At 46.0% G+C, this 23,168-nt stretch overlaps 1 protein-coding gene across 6 annotated transcripts in view; it reads right to left on the reverse strand.

The window, feature by feature from the left end:
- The window catches only part of RBMS2 (RNA binding motif single stranded interacting protein 2), a 60,460-nt gene that overhangs the window by 11,559 nt on the left and 25,733 nt on the right, over positions 1–23,168 (reverse strand). For all 6 annotated transcript variants that reach the window (XM_055129497.1, XM_055129496.1, XM_055129498.1 and 3 more), the window contains 6 exons: positions 15,091–15,149; positions 12,899–12,990; positions 10,471–10,628; positions 1,095–1,174; positions 862–971; positions 114–160 (listed from right to left, as the gene is read on the reverse strand). In XM_055129497.1, the coding sequence (XP_054985472.1) occupies positions 114–160; positions 862–971; positions 1,095–1,174; positions 10,471–10,628; positions 12,899–12,990; positions 15,091–15,149 (546 nt within the window). The remainder of the gene's footprint in view (positions 1–113; positions 161–861; positions 972–1,094; positions 1,175–10,470; positions 10,629–12,898; positions 12,991–15,090; positions 15,150–23,168) is intronic.

Here is a 23,168-nt window from a genome sequence, read left to right on the forward strand (position 1 = left end):
GGGTTCCGCAGACACACACACAACGTCCACAGTCAAAATCCCGAGGGAACATCCCAGAGCCAGATACAGGTTGTTGTGATCTTCTCGTGACGCGATTATTTAAACACCCTTACCCATTCTGAAGAACTGTGCTGGGGTCATAGGTAAAGGCCATGCCACCCTATGAAGAACAAAAACAGGGTTTATAATACGAGCCCTTGAGTGAGAACAGAAGCTTAGAGCATCAAGGTTGGTGATGTATTATTTGATTTAAATGATTAAGATAATGTCTGGACTAGTCCCACTATTTCAGAGTTTTTTTTTTTTTTTTTTTTTTTTTTTTTTGCTTTTTAGGTCACACCTGGCGATGCACAGGGGTTACTCCTGGGTCATGCACTCAGGATTTACCTCTGGCTGTGCTCAGGGGACCCTATGGGATGCTGGGAATCGAACCCGGGTCGGCCACGTGCAAGGCAAACGCCATACCCGCTGTGCTATCGCTCCAGCCCCTATTTCAGAGATTTTTCCTGGCTGATGCAAGTTGCAAAATCCCACTCCTAGTGAAGACTATGTTAAGTGGCCAGCATCTCCTGGCTACATCTAAGCATATAGAAATCACATCACTACAATTTCCATCCCACTTTAATATTAATATTGCTATATTTAGCATTTCTTTCTTCTTTTTGGGGGGGGAGGAGTCACACCTAAGAGTGCTCAGGGTTCACTCCCAGCTCTGTACTCAGTGATCACTCCTGGCAGGCTCAGGGGAACAGACAGGGTGCTGGGGATCAAACCCAGACCAGCTGCGAGCAAAGCAAACGTCCTACCCGCTGTGCTATTGCTCCGGCCCCAGTACTGCTGTCTTCTCAGGGGCTCTTTTACCATGTCTCCACTCCGTGGCCACGCTCGTCCATTTTGCATGAATTTTCCTTGGTTCTGTCGTTTCTTTGGCCCGCCATCAGCAAATTTGCAAAGCAGGGGATCAGAAGGGGCTGCCAAGAGAGAAAGTAGACAGCTGAATCTCCTTTATGTGATCCACGCATGTAACACTCTTCCAGAATCTTCACATGAAGTGACAACCTATGGTCTTTGCAGCCTGATCCCGTATGCCTCACCTGCTATTCCGGGGGGCGTCTTAATATACTTTCCATTAAAGTGGGTGATGATCGCTTCGCACTTCTCTGTGGACTCCATCCTGAGGAGCACAAGAGAGATTAGGCTCCGGCGTCTCCAGGAACTGTTCGCTCTCTACATGCAGAGAGAAAGCCCTCCGATCCCAGGCCCACAGGTGCAATACGAAACCAGGATTTCCTCTCTAGAAATTCAAGATATCTTGACGAGGCAACACCAGTTTTGTTTCATTTTGTTCTTAGAAAGTAGAAAAGCTTATAGAAAAGGAGAAGAGAAAGGAAAATGAACACCCCAGGTGGGGAGGAAGGAACTTAATATTGGACTTAAGTTCACAGCATCAGTTTTACTTTTGGGGTCACACCCGGCGATGCTCAGGGGTTATCCTGGCTTTGCACTCAGGAATTACTCCTGGTGGTGCTGGGGGACCCTATGGGATGCTGGGAATCGAACCCGGGTCAGCCGTGTGCAAGGCAAATGCCCTACCCGCTGTGCTATCGCTCCAGCCCCATAGCATGCGTTTTAAATGAAGGTTCTCTCTATTGGCTTGGATAGGGCTCCTCAATGGAATAATTGAGGCCTTCAAGCTATTAATATTCCAAAATAGATACCGAGTAATGAAACCAGTATTGTATTTGGTTCATAAATAATAAAATAAAGTAGCTGTTATCATTATTTGTCTGTTTGAGGGGCTACCCAGTGATGCTTCGGGCTTACTCTGGCTCTATGCTCAGGAATCACTCCTGGTGGTACTCAGGGGGTCCATGAGCAGTTCCAGGGATCAAACCCAGGTCAGCCATGTGCAAGGCAAGTAACTCCTGTACTATCTCTCTTGCCCTGACCCTTACTTTTTGTCATTATTTTAATTACAAAATTCCATCGGAAATTGTTCCCCCCTCTCTAATAAAACTGTGAAAGTTGTGAATTTACCTATGTTTATTTTTATTTCTGATTATAATGATCAAGGACCTATTGGTAACACCACTAAACTTCCATAAGTTTGGAGTAAAAGAGAGTAATAAAAGACAGGTTTATGCTTACAGCGATAGGAGAGAGGGTGAGGGGGACTCCTGCGTTAAGGTTCTCACTGGGGAAAGAGAACAAAGTAGGAATCAACCTAGAGTTCGGTGCTAGTGAACCATCCAAAGCACTGTGAGTTAGGATATATGCAAAAGTCCTTTTTTTTTTGCTTTTTGGGTCACACCCGGCGATGCACAGGGGTTACTCCTGGCTCATGCACTCAGGAATTACCCCTTGCAGTGCTTAGGGGACCCTATGGGATGCTGGGAATCGAACCCGGGTCAGCCGCTTGCAAGGCAAACGCCCTTTCCGCTGTACTATCGCTCCAGCCCCTGCAAAAGTCCTTTGAATCAATTGCTTATTTCTGCTTTAGAGATAAAATACATCCTTCCAACCATACAGGGTTGTATACATCAAATGCAAAAATGCAGATAGAGGTGTTAAAAAGCATCTATGGGGTCAAAGAGATCATACAGGAGACGCAGCCCTTGTCTGTCATGTGTTGGCTTCAATCCTGGTTTTGAATCCCTCGTACCTAGTTCCCTTGAGCACGGAGCCAGGACTAGTCTCTGAGCATTGTCAGGTGCTCCCCCCATCCCCCTTCAAAATATTAAACTAATGAGCCAAGGAGATAGAACAGGAGGTAAGGCACTTGCCTTGCATGTGGCTGACTCCAGTTCAGTACCCAGCACCACATTTGGTCACTAAGAACCACAAGTGACCTTTGAACATGGAGCCAGGAATTGCCCCTAAGAACTGCAGCTAAGTCCTCAACACTCTGGATTATTAAGAATCTATATATTATGTGGTACAGTGTCTTCCCAAAATCTTTCCAAATTTGATCTCAGTATATTTTTTTTCTAATTCATCTTTTACTCTAACACCATGACCTACAGAGTTGTTTATAACACGGTTGTTTCAGGCATATCATTTTCCAACACCAATCCCCCCACTAGTGTGAACATCCCTCCACCAAGCCTGCCTCCTTAGCAAGCACAGAACAATTTTACTTTACATATTTCTTGCTGGGCTGGAGCGATAGCACAGCGGTAGGGCTTTTGCCTTTCACGCAGCCGACCTGGGTTTGATTCCTCCGCCCCTTTCGGAGAGCCCAGCAAGCTACCGAGAGTATCGTGCCTGCACGGCAGAGCCTGGCAAGTTCTCCATGGTGTATTGGATATGCCAAAAACAGTAACAACAAGTCTCACAATGAGAGACGTTACTGGTGCCCGCTTGAACAAATCGATGAGCGACGGGATATTTCTTGCTACAACAAAATGCAGATAAAATGGTCAGAAAATAGATCCACAAGGGGGCTGGAGCGCTTTCCTTGCACGCGACAGACCTGGGTTCTAATCCCAGCGTCCCATCCCATATGGTTCCCTGAGCACCGCCAGGAGTGATTCCTGAGTACATGAGCCAGGAGTGACCCCTGTGCATCGCAGGATGTGACCCAAAAAGCAAAAAAAAAAAAAAGATCCACAAGAGTCCATATGTGGTGACTGATTGTGACTCTTACAATGGTGTCACAAAAGTCACTGTCTGAGGATTTACTGAGCTGGTTGAGCCTTCTGTGTTGCTTCTACTCATTGAGGTTGGTGGGCTTCTAGATAACTCCCATCAAATCTGCTGTCCTTTGATGGGGCTGTCAGTACTGTGAAATTTGGAGGTGGTGTCCATGGCTGCGACCTCATGCTTCATAAGTTGTAAAACTGGGCCAGTTAATGCGGAGGAGTCAGGTCTGGTGGCTGGTGGGCTGAGGCAGAAGGGAAGGGAATCTGCCTATCTCCATTCTGTTTTTTTTTTTTTTTTTTTGGTTTTTTGGGTCACACCCGGCGATGCACAGGGGTTACTCCTGGCTCTTCACTCAGGAATTACCCCTGGCGGTGCTCATGGGACCCTATGGGATGCTGGAAATCGAACCAGGGTCGGCTGCGTGCAAGGCAAACACCCTACCCGCTGTGCTATCGCTCTAGCCCCATGCCTATCTCCATTCTGAAAGGCCCGAGTTTTCCACTTGGAAGTCTCTCTACCCAGACATTTTTTTGTTTGGGGTCACATGCAGCAGTGCTCATGACTTACTCCTGGCTCTGAGCTCTAGGATCACTCGTGGAGGGGCTTGGGGAACCATCTGGGATACTGGGGACAAAACCCAGGTTAGCAGTGTGTAAGCTTAGTACTCTTCCTCACCCTGGACATTTTGGCAGCTTGGCTGTTTGGAGACATGTTCGAGACTTCCATGGCAGTATATATATATATTTTTTTTTCTATGCCATACAATAACCACTGGAAAAATGAACCATTCCCATTAAGGGGATCACTGAATAATGTCCTAGTAGAAATCTTTTAGAAAAAATCTTGTTAGGGGGCTGGAGTGATAGTACAGCAGGTAGGGCATTTGCGTTGTAGTCAACCTGGGTTCAATCTCAGCTATCTCATAGGGTCCCCTGAACACTGTCAGGAGTAATTCCTGAGCACAGAGCCAGGAGTAACCCCTGAGCACTATGGTGTGGCCTAACAACCACTCTAAGCCCCCCAAAAAGACTGGTTAGGAATCTTAGAGCAGTATTTGTATTTTGTTGGGTTACTCCTACTTTTTAGTCTTTTTTTTTCATTTATTTTTTAATTTTTTAATTAGTGAGTCACAGTGAGGGTACAGTTACAGATTCAAACATTTTGTGCTTGTTTTTCCCTCATACAGTGTTCAGGAGCCCATCCCTCCACCAGTGTCCATTCTCCAACACCAATGAACCCAGTATCCCTCCCACCCCCAATCCCATCCCCCACCCCACTTTTTAGTCTTTCAAAAGCATAAGCAGGCACAGAAGTTTCTAAGAGAAGTAAGGGGCTTGATAAAGAGCTCCAGAATACTAAAGAAAGAGGTTAAGGGGCCAAGCGATAGCACAGCAGGTAGGCTATTTGCCTTGCATGCGACCAACCCAGGTTCAATCCCCGGCATCCGACATGGTCCCCCAAACACCGCCAGGGGTTTCCTGAGTGCAGAGCCAGGAGTAACCCCTGAGCATCACTGGGTGTGACCGAAAAAGCAAAAAAAAAAAAAAGGTTAAATACCCAAAACACAATACTTTTTTTGGGGGGGGTTGTTGTTTTGGGGTCAACTGGTGCTCAGAGTTTACCCCGGCTCTGTGCTAAGGAATCACTCCTGGAAGACTTGAGGGTGGTAGGGATCAGGAAAAAGCAAATGCCTCTCCTGCTGTACTGGCACTTTGCCCGTGTTCTCTCTCTCTCTCTCTCTCTCTCTTTTTTTTTTTTTTTTACTTTTTGGGTTACACCCAGCAGTGCACAAGGGTCACTCCTGGCTCATGCACTCAGGAATCACTCCTGGCGGTGCTCAGGGGACCATATGGGATGCTGGGATTTGAACCTGGGTCGGCCACGTGCAAGGCAAACGCCCTACCCACTGTGCTATTACTCCAGCCCCTCGTGTTCTCTCTTGAACATGTATTTCGCTTGCTTATCTCTATGTCTTTGCTTGTTTTTTTTTTATTTACTCTCTTTCTCTCTCTCTGTCTCTGTCTCTCTCTCTCACATATACATATAAAATGCTTTCACTCTTGTAAGGTAAGAGCTAAATAAAACCTTTTGCTGCTCTTTTTTAGAAACACTTTTTGGGGGGCGGCAAGGCAGGCGCCCTACCCACTGTACAGGCTCAGGCCCCACCTCTGTTCTGTTTGAACACATATTTCCCCTTGTTCTCTTGCCCAAATTTTTCTAAATAAGTTCAATAAAAACTACCTTGGGACCGGAGAGATAGCATAGTGGGTAAGGCATTTGCCTTGCACGTGAGCCCACCCAGGTTTGATCCTCAGCATCCCATATGGTCCTCTGAGCCATGCCAAGAGTGATCCCTGAGTAAAAAATAGAAAATAAAAAGAAAAAAAAAAGAGTGATCCCTGAGCACAGAACCAGGAGTAAGCCCTGCGCACCTTCAGGTATGGCAAAAAACAAACAGCAACAAAAACAACAAAACAAACAAAAAACTATCTTGCTTCACAAAAAAGAGAGAGGAGAGAGGAAGGAAACAAGGAAGGAAGGAAGGAAGGAAGGAAGGAAGGAAGGAAGGAAGGAAGGAAGGAAGGAAGGAGGGAGGGAGGGAGGGAAGGAAGGAGGGAAGGAAGGAAGGAAGGAAGGAAGGAAGGAAGGAAGGAAGGAAGGAAGGAAGGAAGGAAGGAAGGAAGGAAGGAAGGAGGGAGGGAGGGAAGGAGGGAGGGAAGGAAGGAGGGAAGGAAGGAAGGAAGGAAGGAAGGAAGGAAGGAAGGAAGGAAGGAAGGAAGGAAGGAAGGAAGGAAGGAAGGAGGGAGGGAGGGAGGGAGGGAGGGAGGGAAGGAGGGAGGGAGGGAGGGAGGGAAGGAAGGAAGGAAGGAAGGAAGGAAGGAAGGAAGGAAGGAAGGAAGGAAGGAAGGAAGGAAGGAGGGAGGGAGGGAGGGAGGGAGGGAGGGAGGAAGGAAGGAAGGAGGGAAGGAAGGAAAGAAGGAAGGAGAGAGGGAGGGAGGGAGAGAGAGAGGGAGGGAGGGAGAGAGAGGGAGGGAGGGAATCTGTAACAGGAAATGAGAATGTAATCCAGTTTGATTCCAAGGTTTGAAAAGTGTTTGAAAAGTATTTTTTAGATGGCCACAAAAACTGAGATGAAACACTGTCCTCGTTGTTTAGATACTTAATTACTTAGACTTTTAAATTACTTTGGGCCAGATGTGGCCCCCCGCAGCAAAACCCCAAGCCTAGGGACTCCCCCTGAGTACTTCCTCGGATCGCCAGCAGGTGGGGCTACCCAGAGAGACTAGACTAGGGGCCCTGCCTTTGTTCCCAAGGTCAGGCGCACTCAAGGAAGTATTCTTTCATTTTTGTTTCGGGGATTACTCTTGGCTCTGCATTCAGGGATCACTCCTGGCAGGGCGCAGAGGGCCATGTGGGATGCTGGGGATTGAACCTGCACCAGCCGTTGCAAGACAAGCACCCAACCCACTGTACTATCGCTCCAGCCCCAAAGAACTTTTCTTGAATCAGACAAGATGTTACGGAACAAAAAAGGTATCCTTAAAAAAAAACAAAAGAGGGGCTGGAGCGATAGCACAGCGGGTAGGGCGTTTGCCTTGCACGAGGCCGACCCGGGTTCGAATCCCAGCATCCCATATGGTCCCCTGAGCACCACCAGGGGGTAACTCCTGAGTAAAGAGCCAGGAGTAACCCCTGTGCATCACCAGGTGTGACGCAAAAAAGAAAAAAGTATCCTTCACATCACTTAGTCTAGTCATTTTCAATTTTTTTTTTTTTTTTTTGCTTTTTGGGTCACACCTGGCGATGCTCAGGGTTACTCCTGGCTCTGCACTCAGGAATTACTCCTGGCAGTGCTCAGGGAACCACATGGGATGCTGGGAATCGAACCCGGGTCGGCTGCTTGCAAGGCAAACGCCCTCCCCACTGTGCTATCGCTCCAGCCCCTCATTTTCAAATTTCTAAAAAAAGGAAAAAAATCAACAGGATCTTGTGCTGTGGAGCTTGCTCAAAGGGCTAGCGCTCGGGAAGGCTGCATGCAGGTGGCCCTGACACATCAGAGCTTTCTGAGCACCCCTGGCTGTGGCACTGGTGACCACCAGCGCTGGTGGGAAGCACTACCCCTCTCCCCGCAAAACAAGGTCCTCAGAGTACCGTGCGGTGCCAAGAGTAACTGCAGCCTGAAGCAATAGCTTAGCGGGTGGGGTGCGTGGCTTGTCCACGGCCAACCTGGTTTCAATCCCAGCATCCCATATGGTCCCCCAAGCACTGCCACGAGTCATTCCCGACTGCAGAGCCGGGAACGACCCCTGAACATTGCTGGGCATGACTCGAAAAGCAAAACAGTTACAACAGTGATGTGATTTCAACAGCTCCGGATCAAACGGAGTGTAGCTTGGACAATGGATAATCAGAAATGTGTAACAAATTATTTTCGTTCTGTACTTTCCAAAAGCTTAAAACCATTAATCAAAGGAAGATGTAAGGGGGCAAGGTGTGAGTGTCTCTTCTTATCTTTGAAGGGCTAGTGATATTTTAAAAAGTAAATTAAAGGTATCTTTATTTATTTATTTATTTATTTATTTATTTGCTTTTTGGGTCACATCCAGCAATGCACAGGGGTCGCTCCTGGCTCTGCACTCAGGAATTACCCCTGGCGGTGCTCAGGGGACCCTATGGGATGCTGGGAACCGAACCCGGGTCGGCCATGTGCAAGGCAAACGCCCTACCCGCTGTGCTCACTCCAGCCCCTCAAGGGTATCTTTAAAATTAAAAAAAAAAAAAAAAAAAAAAAAACCCATATAGAATGCACTCCAGCCCTTAGGGCTATCTTCCCAAGTCTCAGACAACATCTTCCTGGCCCCCCACTAGTTACCTTTGTAGGCCACCCAGCGGGGTTTAGGAGCTACTCTGGGCAGTCAGCCCCGGCTGGAGCCTGGACCTCCAGCATGGAAACCCATACACCAGCCCTCGGAGCTCTTGCCCAGCCTCCTCATGAATCACTTTTTCTTGAGTTGCGGGAGGGCAGCGCTCAGGGCTTCTCCTGTCTCTGACCTCAAGGCTCATTCCTGGCAATGCTCAGGGGACCATAGGCAGTGCCAGGGATCAAAGCAGGATCCGCTACCTACAAGGCAAGTGCCTGAACCCCTGGACTGTCTCTCCAGGCCCAGAACATCTTTGAAAAATCAATGTTTGGGCTGGAGCGATAGCACAGCGGGGAGGGCGTTTGCCTTGCACGCGACCGACCCGGGTTCGATTCCCAGCATCCCATATGGTCCCCTGAGCACCGCCAGGAGTAACTCCTGAGTGCAGAGCCAGGAGTAACCCCAGTGCATCGCCGGGTGAGACCCAAAAACCAAAAAAAAAAAAAAAAGTTAAAAAAAATCAATGTTTAAGTCCCTGCTTAACTGAATAAACCACAGTTCATAAAGCCGTAATGGAACATGGGTAGTCAGTGGCACTGTTGGTTTAGCACCGTTGGCCTAGGATCTAGGTTTCTCAAGAGATCTTAAAAGTCAGACCAAGTCTTCTACTTCCTGCTAATCTCAAGCCAGATGTATCAGGACTTTGCCACCTGCTCCTGGGAGACTTGGAACAAACCAGTTCACACTGGGGATTTCTGGTTCCTTATCTGTAAAGTGGAAAATTCATATTTATTTCATAGGATTCCTATAAAGATGAAATGAAATAAAAGGATGAGAAAGTACTCAGCAGGCTACAAGACGATATGAAATTATTTTATTCTGGTTTGGTCTGTATCAAAAGAACAAAGCTGAATGTAGTAGGAAGTAATAATGAAAAATTACATATATATAAAAATATGTATCACTGTCATCAGCACTGCCATTCCGTTGCTCATCAATTTGCTCGAGCGGGCACCAGTAATGTCTCCATTGTGAGACTTGTTGTTACTGTTTTTGGCAGTATACGCCACAAGTAGCTTGCCAGGCTCTGCCGTGCGGGTGAGATACCTTTGGTAGCTTGCCGGGCTCTCCGAGAGGGGCGGAGGAAGCAAACCCGGGCCAGCCACATGCAAGGCAAACACCCTACCTGCTGTGCTCTCGCTCCAACCTATAAAAATATGTATATGTATATATATTTTTCTTTTCTTGGGGGAAGGCACACTTGGCAGTGCTCGGGGCTTATTCCTCGCTCTGAGCTCAGAGATCACTACTCCTGGCCAACTCAGGGTGCCAGAGATTGAAGCCAGGCTGGCCACATGCAAGGTAAACGTCCGATCTGCTGTATGATCTCTCTAGCCCCAAATAAAATTATTTTTGAGAACAACTGGGTTAGCGAGTATTGTGACCTATAATGAAATGAAGTTTTGATTTACTGACCACTCTTTGGGCAAATAGTTTGGTTGGGAGGGAGCACTATTTCTTTTGTTTTTTGCTTTTTGGGTCATACCTGGCAATGCACAGAGGTTACTCCTGGCTCTGCACTCAGGAATCACTCCTGGCGGTGCTCAGGGGACCCTATGGGATGCTGGGAATCGAACCCGGGTCGGCTGCATGCAAGGCAAACACCCTACCCACTATGCTATTGCTCCAGCCCAAGGAAGCACAATTTCTTGATGACCTCTTAAGTGACTTTGTTTATTTTTGTTTGGGGGTCACATGTGAAGGTGCTCAGGGCTTACTCCTCACTCTGCACTTAGGGATCACTCCTGTGGAGTTCGGAAGACCATCTGGGATGATGTTGGAGGATTCAACTCAGGTCAGCCAGGTGCAAGGCAAAACTCTACCCTCTGTTCTATTGCTCCAGCCCCCCCTTACATGACTTTTTTAAAACCTCGTCTCTTACTTTTAACATATAACACTTCCTCACCTTGCAAATCCAACCCCTCTGCTGGTTCCACTGGTATCACGAAGGATTCGAGTAGAGATGACCTGGCCAAAAGGCGTCAGCATTCCCTCCAGCTCTTGTTCATCCATCGACAATGGAAGGTTTGATATATACAAATTTGTGGGGTCCTGCTCTTGTTGCTAAAGAAATAAAGGTGAGAAAATGAAGCCTGTCTCCTTTATTCCTCAACTACAAAATGACATCTCAGGAAAGCATTTGTAGAAAGGCTTCCACATAACAAAGAAAACCTTGACCTTTTTTTTTTTTTCCTTTTGGGTCACACCGGGCGATGCACAGGGGTCACTCCTGGCTCATGCACTCAGGAATTACCCCTGGCGGTGCTCAGGGGACCATATGGGATGCTGGGAATTGAACCCGGGTCAGCCGAGTGCAAGGCAACCACCCTACCCGCTGTGCTATTTCTCCAGCCCCTGTTTTTTTTTTCTTTAATTTAAAAAAAAAATTAAATTTTATTGAATCACTGTGAGATAGCTACAAGCTTTCATGTTTGGGTTACAATCTCACAATGATTAAACACCCATCCCTGACCACTGTTTTTTGACACTTAATCCCAGTACTATGAACAACAAGTTTTAGGCAAAAAAAAATAATAATAATTTAATATTTATAGTACTGTACATCCCATAAAACTCATTCTTTACATTCTTTATGATATTTCAGATGTTTTCATTATCTCTTTAAGATCTGTCCCAGAGAGATGCAAACTGAAAGTAGACTATAGACTGAACATGATGGTCACTCAATACCTATATTACAAACCACACCACCCAAAAGGAGAGAGAGAACAAAAGGGAATGCCCTACCACAGAGGCGGGGTGGGGTGGGGGGGTTGGGGTGGGGGTGGTGAGAGGGATACTGGGAACTTCGGTGGTGGAGAATGAGCACTGGTGGAGGGATGGGTACTCGATCATTGAATGACTGAAATGCAAGCACGAAAGTTTGTAAGTCTACAACTGTACCTCATGGTGATTCATTTAAAAATAAAAATTAAATAAAAAACAAAACAAAGCAACAACAACAAAAAGACCTGCCCCAGAAGCTGGTTTCTCTCCAACTATCTTGTTCCCCTTGGATTGTTCTAAATAATCTAAATAACACTTCTAGCTGCAGTGTTCTCTTCTGAGTAGGCCTGTTCACTTCCTGATGCTGGAAAATCAGAAGAAGAAAGATGAGGGGGAGGGAAGGCAATGTGCTAGGGGCTGGACTAAAGAGCAGATCAGCTATGGTCCAATAGGTCGCCAGGAAAAATTCCAGATTTTTTTTTTTTCAAATTTTGGGCCACACCCAGTGGTATGCTCAGGGCCTATTCCTTGGCTTAGGGCTCAGGGATCACTCCTGGCCAGCTCAGGGGACCATATGTAATGCTGGGAATTGAACCTGGCTCCCACCATATCTTCGAAAAGTTTCCTTTCTTACTATAGCTTCCTTCTCCCCAACAGGACCCTTCCCAGACCCCCTCCTCCAACAGAGACCAGAGGGACAGTACGGGGAGTGGGGAGCATGGTTTTATAACTTCTCAGTTGCAAAACTGGCTTCTTCAGAAAACACTGCAAAACTACCACAGCTGTGTAGGGAAGAAAGTCTGGGGAAAGGTTTGTGGCCCTTGACTTTTTATAATACCTTAGGAGAGAGTTGACAGTTTCCTGTTACAGGTTTTGATTCCATCTTCCTGAAGAAGTGGGTACCAAAGACTGTTCAATGGGATCCTGGCTCAGAATGTCTTTGGCCAGATAAAATTAAAAAACTAGACAGTTCTTGCCCATCAACTCTATGGTTCTCAAAACCTCTGGTGTTGTACAGAAACAATAGTACAGTGGAAAAGGGGGTGTATACCGGGGAGATTGGTGGTGGGGAATGTGCACTGGTGGAGGGATGGGTGTTTGATCATTGTGTGACTGTAACCCAAACATGAAAGCTTGTAACTATCTCATAGTGATTCAATAAAAATATATATATATAATATATATATATAGTACAGTGGGTAGGGTGTTTGCCTTGGACTGTGGCCAACCTGGGTTCGATCTCCGGCATCCCCTATGGTCCCCCAAGCAGTGCCAGGAGTAATTTCTGAGTGCAGAGCCAGGAGTAACCCCTGAGCAGTGCAAGCATTACTCCTGGTGATGCAAAAACAAAAGCAGAAACAAAAACAAACAACAACCCTAAACACCTCCAGTGTTGGCAGGAGCAGCTCAGTGGGTCGAAAGTGTGTCGGGGGCTGAGGCTCAGTTCCTGACACTGTGTGGTCCCCTGAGCAATGTGGGGAATGACTGCAGAGGAACTAGCCAGGAGTAGACCTTGAGTATCCAGGGGCATACCTCCCGCCCCTCCCTCCAAGCCTTCTGCTGTTAAACACAATATCCGAGAGGAACAGTCCTGGCGTGGTCCTTACCTTTGCCATCTGGGCCTGGATCCCACTCGCCTTAAGTGCTGTCACGGCTTTTTGTGCTGCGGAAGGGCTGTCAAAGTCCACAAAGCCATAGCCTGGAACGGGGAAACAGCATTACTGGGGCCGGGGAGGGAAGGGAGGTAGGAGACGCAGGCTTTTCAGGAGTCAGAGGAAAAGTAATGACCCACGTACAGGAAGTGGTTGGGAAAAAGAGAGATCGTGAGGGTTCAGGCGGTTATCGTTGTGTTCCTCAAACCCTGTGAGACTTGATCTACTTATATCTAAGCACACCAAAAGGAATGAGGCCCTTCTTGTAGCACTGCCTTTCTTCCCGCCCCTTAAGAAACCTGAGTTTTTTTTCAACAACTAGCCTTTTCAGTGACTCAGGTTCGATCCCCAGCATCCCATAAGGTCCCCTGAACACCACAAGGAGTAATTCCTGAGTGCAGAGCCAGAAAAAAACCCACGAACATTGCCGAGTGTGCCTCCCACCTACTCAAATAATAAAATAAAAACCCGGGGGAGGGGCCAGAGTGATAGCAACACAGGTAGGGCATTTGCCTTGCATGTGGCTAACCTGGGTTTGATCCCTGGCACCCTATATGGTCCCCTGAGTGCAGAGCAAGGAGTAACCTCTGGCTGGGAGTGACCAAAAATAAATAAATAACCCAGGAGCCTTATTTTGGGGCCAGAACAATAGTACAGCTCTACCTTGCACATGGTCAACCTGGGTTCCTTTATGGTACCCTGAGTACTAGCAGGAGTAATTCCTGGGTACAGAGCCAGGAGTAACCCCTGAGCATCACCGGGTGTGCCCCTCTTTGGTGTGACCCAAAGAGGAAAAACAAGAAACAAAAATCTAGGCCTTTCCAGTAATCCACTCCCCCACCGCTCCATATTTCTAAAAAAACTCCTTTTCTAGCCACACCCCAGAAATGCAAGGCATGCAGGGAATACATATTCCCCATTCTCCTTTGCTCTACTGCTTCATTGCAGATCTGAGAGTTGCATGAAGTGAAGAAGCAATTAGAATTACTTGGGAAAAAAACTGAGCGGAGAAGAACCAACACATAAAACATATATGCTGAATTAACACTAGCAGACAGCAAATGTAGGAGTGATGTGGTCAATACTTTGGCTAAATGTAGTTCCCGGGGCAGGCGCCAAGCAGGAACACTCTCACTGCTAGAGGTACATGCTGCGTAACGGTGCGGTAACTTGAGTCTTTTGTCATAAAAGCAAAAGTACTCTTTAGATTTCAAGTAATGAAAACAGGTAGTAACGTAGTACCTACATACGTTAGTACTTACTAACAAAGAAAGCACAAAGCAAACTTTTGAAAAAGTAGGTTGTATCTGTGTAGCCCCTCTACTGCAGGTAACTAGCCAGTTGCTGGAAGACGCCCCAAAAGCCCAACCTACAGACCGTCCCCTCTTTCCACTGTTCTTCCCCACTTAGAATTATGTACCCCAACAAATGGTGCTAAACATCATATGCCTAAAATCCAGTCATGAATAACTTTGTAATACAACAGTGACTAAAAAACTGTCACCGTCACTGTCATCCCGTTGCTCATCGATTTGCTTAAGCGGGCACCAGTAACGTCTCCATTGTGAGACTTGTTGTTACTGTTTTTGGCATATCGAATACACCACGGGTAGCTTGCCAGGCTCCACCGTGTGGGCGAGATACTCTCGGTAGCTTGCAGGGCTCTCCGAGAGGGGCGGAGGAATCAAAACTGGGTCGGCTGCATGCAAGGCAAATGCCCTACCCACTGTGCTATTGCTCCAGCCCGACTAAAAAAACTTAATTAAAAAATATTTTAAACCACAAAATAACACTTACCAAGTCAAACCACTACCACCCAGAGGCATTTTCAGTATTTTGCTAAGAAGAAATAATCTTACTTACCCATATCCACCATCTGCAGGGAAGCAATGAGGCCCAGAGTAAGTCTGCTGAACTCAAAGTGGCCCTTTGCAGGCTCTTAGCCTTGGGTCCCCAAAAGAGCATCTTAATTTCTAGCTACCTGATTCATTTCTAGCATCTAAATATCTATAAGTAAATATCTCTAAGTCATTTGTCTTAAAACCCTCGTCTCTTTCCCGGCACTGGGTACCGGGTGCTCTCAGCAAGAAAGGGCAGTCAAAGGAGACCTTCTGTGTTCTTTATCACCAAGGATAGTTGTCTCTCACCTTTGCATTTGTTTGTGGTCTTGTCCAATATAGCCTTAGTGGAGACAATCTTGCCATATCTAAGGGAGAGGAAAATGCACAATGATAATCTGGGGGCAGGGTCTTAGAAAGAAAAGAGATGAGGATCTTTGGATGCATTCATGTCCTTTCTCTATCCCCACAAAGATAATTATTCACATGCAAATCTTTTTCGTTTCCCTTTTTCTTTGTTTCTGTATTTTGGCTGCACACTGAGTGGCTTACTCCTTGCTCTGTGTTCAGAGATCACCCCTGGTAGTGTTCAGGGGACCATATGTTGTCCCAGGGATCAAACCCAGGTAAGCCATGTGTGATGCAAGAACTCTACCCACTGTACTATTTATCTGGCTCCCCTGTTTAGATATTAATAATAACATAGAAGAGGAGCTGGAGCGATAGCACAGCGGGTAAGGGTAGCACACGACCGACCCGGGTTCGATTCCTCCGCCCCTCTTCGAGAGCCCGGCAAGCTACCGAGAGTACCCCGCCCGCAAGGCAGAGCCTAGCAAGCTCCCCGTGGCATATTCGATATGCCAAAAACAGTAACAACCAGTCTCACAGTGGAGACGTTACTGGTGCCTGCTCGAGCAAATCGATGAGCAATGGGGACAACAGTGTGACAGTGACAGTGAACAAAGAATAAGTAAACCTAAGTGTCATGCCTACCAGACCTGGGGCAACAGCACAGCGGGGAGGGCATTTGCCTTGCATGTGGCTGATTCTGGTTCAATCCCTGGCATCCCATAGCACCACCAGGAGTAGTTCCTGAGTACAGAGCCAGGGATAACCCCTGGGCATCATTAGTGTGACCCAAAAGGCCAAAATAAATACATAAATAAATATCATGCTTACCATAGAAATATCATCTCCAAACATGCCTACAAGAAATAAAGAACTGTAGGCTTACTCTACCAACAAATTTCTCTCTCTTCCGCACCAGCTAAAACTTTTGGTTTGGTTTTGTGGTGACACCCAGCAGTGCTCAGGGCTTACTCCTGGCAATGTGTTTAAGGGATCACTCCTGGTAGGGCTTGGGGGACCCTATGGGATGCTGCAAATTGAACCTGGTTTGACTGCATTCAATACAAGCACCCTACACGCTGTTCTATCTCTCTGCCATGACCCCCCAAATAAAACTTAACTGCTACTTGGGGAAAGAGTACAGTAAGAGCTGAAGATGTGACTCAGCAGTAGAGCACAAATGAATACACACACACAGAGAACTGTCTGGCAATTAATTTGAGAATTAAAAGATTATTCTTGGTTTTATTACTTTTTTTCCTTTTGATTAAATCTGATTTTTACTTTTCCTTCTCTTTGACAAAGACTATTCCTCTCGTGAAAAATCGATAGGCATTTATTTTCTCTGACATCCACTGTTCTACTGAACTCTGGTTGAAAGTTAGTTAACCTGTATTGAATGCTTTTATTTAAATCCTGTTTTTCTACTTTATAGCTTCATAGGAACTTAGACAAGTTATTCACCTTTTTTATTTCACCTTTTCATTGGGTCACAGCCAGCGATGCTCAGGGGTTACTCCTGGCTTTGCACTCAGGAATCACTCCTGGAAGTGTTCAGGGGACCACAGGGGATGCTGGGAATCAAACCCGGGTTGGCCACATGCAAGGCAAACACCCTACCCACTGTGATATTGCTCCAGCCCCACCATGCTTTATTCTTAAAACTACAAAGTAGAAATACGAATGCTGGGGATATGAACTGAGATTATTAACATAAAGCAGTACTACCACAAGAAAAATACTTAGAAGATCTTGTTTATTTTGGGGTCATACCCAGCAGTACTCAGGATCACTCCTGGCAGGGCTCAGGGCTGCCAGGTCAGTCAAATGCAAGATAATATTTGAATTTTTTAAACTGCTATTGTAATTACTAATTTATTTGAGACCTCTCAACTTTAAACTACTGCAAATGGTTGTATTTTATTATTTTCTAATTTTTTTTTACTCTCAATATTTAAGTATGCTCAGAGGTGAGTGGTCATGAGATCTGTGCAACATAAATGGTAAAAAATTATTCAAAATTTTTAGAATCCTATAACATCCCAAGACTGAATCAGGAGGAAGAAAAACACTTCAACAGATCAAAACAGTTATCTAAAGTCTTCCCAAAACAAAAGGCCAGGCCCAGATGGGCTCACCAATGAGTTCTTCAAACCTTCAAACAGAACCCACTTTCTATTCTTCTCAAGGTTCTTCCAGAAAGTTGAGGACTCTCCCAAATAGTTTCAATGAGGTCAATATTATTCTAGTACCAGAAGTAGGCAGAGATATTACTTTTTGGAAAATTACAGAACGGGGTCCCTGATGAATTCAAAGATCCTTAGCAAGGGTCCACAGCGATAGTACATCAGGTAGGGTGCTTGCCTTGCATGTGGCTGAACTGGATTTGAGCCCCAGGTGCTGGGTACCCCAAGCACTGCCTTGAGTGATCCCTGAGTGGTGAGCCAGGAGTAACACCTAGGAACAGTCAGGTGTGGCCCCAAACCAAAAAAAAAAAAACACCAAAACCTACTGAGTGGGAGAAAATACTTGCTCATCATATATCTCACAAAGGCCTAATATCCAAATCTTATAAAGCACTCATAAAATGAAACAAAAATCAGACATCCCCATCAAAAGATGAGGAGAGGAGCTGAGCAGACACGTCCTCAAAGAAGGCATACAATATCAATAGATATATTTTTAAAAGTGTTCTTTAGCACTATGTTCGGGGAAATGCAAACTTAAATGATAATGTAATACTGGGTCTGGAAAGACGGTACAGGAGGTGGGGCATTTGTCTTGCACTTGGCTATCCCAAGTCCAATCTCCGGCATCCCATGTGGTCCAACAAGCACCACCAGGAGTGATTTCTGAATGCAGAGCCAGGAGTAAGTCCAGATGTGGCCCAAGACACCCAAATTTTATTATTGCTTTTTTATTTTTAATTTTATTTTTATAAAGTTGTTCACAACGATTTATTGCATTCAATATTCCAACACCAATCCACCACCATTACACTTTCCCACCACCATTATTTCCAATTTTCTCAACCACCACCCAGCCTGCCCTAATAGCAGGCCCTAAATAATTTATTTTGTATTGCTTATTATAAATAATTCACTAAAAATGATCAAAAAAGATTTCCTTGAAGAAAGTGTGTGAATATTGTTGTATCTCACCCTGGAGCCATTGAGCCCTTGTAAAAGAGATAACTAACATGTTGTTACAGGTTGAGCCTTGTGCACCAGTATTTTCTTTCTTTCTTTTTTTTTTTTTCTTGCATTTTGGGTCACACCCAATGATACATAGGGGTTGCTCCTGGCTTTTGTATTCAGGAATTGCTCCCAGTGGCGGTTCTCAGGGGATCATGTGGGATGCTGGGAATCAAACCCAGGTCAGCAGCATGCAAGGCAAACACCCTACCTGGTGTACTATTGCTCCAGCCCCCTATTTTCTTAATTTAAATTTATTGCCTTCAACTTTACATCCCATACGATGTGGTGTGCTATTCCTGGCATATCAGTGGTGTAGAGTATGAGATGTTATGGCATTGCACTCTAGAAATTCTAAAATTGTGAATGGGGTGATAGAGCTAAAGTTAAATTTTTAACTGCACGGTGACTGGGATCCAGAAGAATCTCTGCAGCTTGTTGTTCTCTTCCAAGATTTATTTATGAGTCTCTGGATCATGGCTAGTTAATGAGCTTATATGGCACCAGAGGCAGTTTGTGGGCGTGACTGCCAGGCTCCCAGAAGAACAGGGGGGTGGAGGAAGGTCACCCATCCCCGACTTCACGAAAGCCTGGAGATTTCAGTCACAAAATCCACATACCTGAGTTTTTCAACAGATTCATTCCTAGATGAGGCTCATCCCAAGCCTGTGGCCCACCCAAATTTTAAAAGTAACAATAAGGGGCTGGAGCAATAGCACAGCGGGTAGGGTGTTTGCCTTGCATGTGGCCGACCCAGCTTCGATTCCCAGCATCCCATATGGTCCTCTAAGCACCACCAGGATTGATCCCTGAGTGCAAAGCCAGGAGAAACCCCTGAGCATCACCAGGTGTGACCCAAAAAGCAAAAAAACGAAACCAAAAAACACCAAAAAAAAAAAAAGATGAGATATCACCTCAAACAGTGAGAATAGCACACATCAAGAAGACTGGGGAGGGGCTAGAGTGATAGCACAGTGGGTAGGGCGCTTGCCTTGCACGCGGCCGACCCGGGTTCGATTCCCAGCATCCCATATGGTCCCCTGAGTACCGCCAGGGGTAATTCCTGAGTGCAGAGCCAGGAGTGACCCCTGTGCATCACTGGGTGTGACCCCAAAAAAAAAAAGCAAAAAAAGAAGACTGGGGAAAGAAAAATGATGTGGGCAGAGATGTGGTTAAAAGAAACCTGGACCTACTAGTGGTTGAATGTTGTCTGGCTCAGCCATTACAGAATATAGTACGGAGTCTTCACAGAACAAATTTGACTGGAGTTTAGACATGATCCAGCATTTGAGGGCGTCTACCCCAAGAACATTAATTTGAAATGACACTTGCACACCAATAAGCGTTATTGATAACAGATGAGTGGGTAAAAAATATTGTAGTATATGAAATATGCACACAGGGAATACTAATCATCTATAAGAAAATATGAAATCCTGCAGTTTGGTGCAACTTGGATGGAATAGGAGGGTATCACGCTGAGCACAATTAGTCTTAGGGGGAATAACAAGTACCAACTGATCTTATAAAAGACACACTGTAGGGACTGGAGAGATGGGGCAGTGGTGAGGGAGTTTGCTGTACATGCTGGTGACCCAGGTTTGATCCCTGGCACCACATATCTTTCCTCAAGTCCTTCCAGCTGTGATCCTAAGGACAGAGTGAGGAGTAAGCCCTGAGTACTGCCAGATGTAGTGCAAAAAAAGAAAAAGAAAAAAAGAAACAGTAAGGGACTAAACAATGACTAATGCTAACAGACCCTTGAGAATCTACCTGCTGCATTAAATTCTGAGCATAGGGGGATACCAAGACAGTGGTGGAGGAATATCTACATACTGTATTGGTGGGTCTGGTGTGGTAAAATTATATTTGTAAAGAAAAATTAGCTGTATTATAAACACAGTAAACAATCAAATAAAATAATTATCCAAGGAACGTAATCAAGGTAAAGAGAAAATGAAGTGAAATTCTTCAGTTATACAGTTTGGGGGGGGGGGGCGGGGGCGGTGGGTATACTGGGGATTTTAGTGGTGGAATATGGGCACTGGTGAAGGGATGGTGTTTGAATATTGTATAACTGAGATATAAACCTAAAAACTTTGTAACTTTCCACATGGTGATTAAATAAAAATTAAAAAAAAATTATCCAAGGAGGGGTTGGAGCAATAGCACAGCGGGTAGGGCATTTGCCTTGCACACGGCCGAACCAGGTTCATTCCCAGCATCCCATAGGGTCTCCTGAGTAATTCCTGAGTACAGAGCCAGGAGTAACCTCTGTGCAAGGCCGAGTGTGACCCAAAAAGAAAAAAAATTATCCAAGGAGTCAGGGATATGGCTCAACAGTGGAGTACTTGCTTTTTGCATGAACGAGGTCTAGCATTTGTTCCTTGGCTCTCACTGCACACTACAAACAAACAAAAATGATCCAAAACTTTAGAAGCATAAGTAGGAGCTGATGCCCTGTACATGAGTAGGGCATTTGCCTTGCACATGGCTGACCTGGGTTCAATCTCCAGGATGCCATATGAGCCCACCAGGAGTGATCTCTAAGTGCAGAGCCAAGAGTACTTTTTTTTTTCCTTCCCTTTCCACCATTTTTTTTTTTTAGGTATCAGAATTTAAAATACTGCTAATTATACTTTTTTTTTTTTTTTTAGGTGTGGGCTACACTCTGGTGCTGAGGACATACTCCTGGTCTGTGCTCAAGGATCACTCTCGGGTGATGCTCAGGGGACCATATGTGGTGCCCGGGATTAAAGTCAGGTGGTTGTGTGCTAGGCAAGTGCCCTCCCCCCTGTACTATGGTCTGGCGCTGTTAATTACAGTTCTCATGCATCCATCATTCCACCACACCACACCCATCACCAGAGAGCCACTTCCCTCCACCAGTGCCCCGAGGCTGCCCTCTCAGGGCCCCTCCCATGTAAATTCAGTTCTATAGACAAAGTCTCCAATTCTAATGACTTTTACAACATTTGTTGTTCCCATACACATTTCCTTTTTATCCCGTGTGAGATTTTTTTTAAATTGTGGATGTAACCTAGCAATCTTTTTTTCTTTCTTTCCTTTTTGGGTCACACCCAGCGATGCACAGAGGTTACTCCTGGCTCTTCACTCAGGAATTACTCCTGATGGTGTTCGGGGGACCATATGGGATGCTGGGAATCGAACCTGGGTCGGCCACGTGCAAGGCAAATGCCCTACCCGCTGTGCTATCGCTCTAGCCCCTAACAATCTTATTTTCACATTCTTTCTTCTATACATACATATTCAGCACCTTAAATGCTCTCTGAACTCTTTTAACCATCCTGATGCTTCCCACATTAATGAGTAAAATAACTCAGGCATGTTTTCATCCTATATTAGTATGAGTCATATATTTCTTTTTTTTTTTCTTCTTGGGTCACACCCGGAGATGCACAGGGGTCACTCCTGGTTCTGCACTCAGGAATTACCCCTGGTGGTGCTCAGGGGACCATATGGGATGCTGGGAACCGAACCCGGGTCGGCCACGTGCAAGGCAAACGCCCTACCCGCTGTGCTATTGCTCCAGCCCCGAGTCATATTTTTTAACGTCTTGAAAAGTATACTTTGGCAGCAGAGTCATGTTATTCCCTAAACTGCATCAGTGAAATATCACAGGATAAGGTTTATATTAGAAGTTTTCCACTAGAAGGAAACTCCTGCATCCCACAGCAGAAGAGTGAAGAGATAAAGGAGACAGAACAGAAATCACTGGGGCTGGAGCAATAGGACAGCGGGGAGGGCGTTTGCCTTGCACACAGCCAACCCGGGATCAATCCCCAGCATCCCATATGGTCCCCTGAGCACTGCCAGGAGTGATCCCTGAGTACAGAATCAGGAGTAACCCCTGAGCATCACCAGGGGAGACCCCAAAAGGCAAAAATAAATAAATAAATAAATAAATAAAAAGCACTAACAGGGGCTGGATATATAACACAGTGGGTAGGACGCTTGCCCTGCACTCAGCTGACCCAGGTTCGATCCCTGGCATCCCATTACGGTCCCCCAAAGTACCTCCCGGTGTAATTCCTGAATGCAGAGCCAGGAGTTACCCCTGAGCATTGTTGGAGTGGCCCCAAAACAAAAACAAATTACTAACAAAGACAGAAGCCTAAGATTAAACTGGAAAACAGTTGGCAGGAACTGAACTTGAGACACAATCCCCAAACCAACTTTTCTTTTCTCTATCTCTTACTCTCATCCCTAGAGAACAGAAGATGATTGATGCATCTGTTTTGTTCCTTGGCTGGTTATTTCCATGATTTTTTTTTTCTCCGTGAGACTTCTGTTCTCCAGTGGATTAGGCAGAACAAGCCAGGCCATGCCTGCGAGGTGGGGAAAGAACCCGCCAAGATGGGGGATGTGATCCTCGTCCTCCTGGACTGTGTTTCTGGACTCTTCTCCAAGCACAAGCAGGCAGACGACCAAGAGGCCGGAGAACAGCACGCTGCTCTCCCTTCCACGGCCCCAGTCGCTTAAGCTGCCTGAGACTTTTGAACTCAGAATTTCCACTGCAGCTGGCAACAGCTGGGCTGCTGCTGCTTCAGCCCTGAAAGAAAGAGGCCCTCCAAGGAGTTCCAGATTCCACGTCTCTCCTTGACGGCCTTCAGGGGTTAGGAGCCAGCAGCATGTATTTCTCCTACAACCCAGAGACAATAAGAACAAAAGCATGAACACTTTTTTTTTTTTTGCGGGGAGGGGGATGAGGGTGGTGTTCCAATTTCACAGTGTTCAGGGGCTACCCCCCGCTCTGTGCTGGGAGGTGACTCCGGCAGTGCTGCGGGACAGTGTCGTGTCTGGTATGGAGCCCGGGTCTCACAT

Source organism: Sorex araneus, chromosome 2 (genome assembly GCF_027595985.1).
Source record: "Sorex araneus isolate mSorAra2 chromosome 2, mSorAra2.pri, whole genome shotgun sequence".
Taxonomy (NCBI): domain Eukaryota; kingdom Metazoa; phylum Chordata; class Mammalia; order Eulipotyphla; family Soricidae; genus Sorex; species Sorex araneus.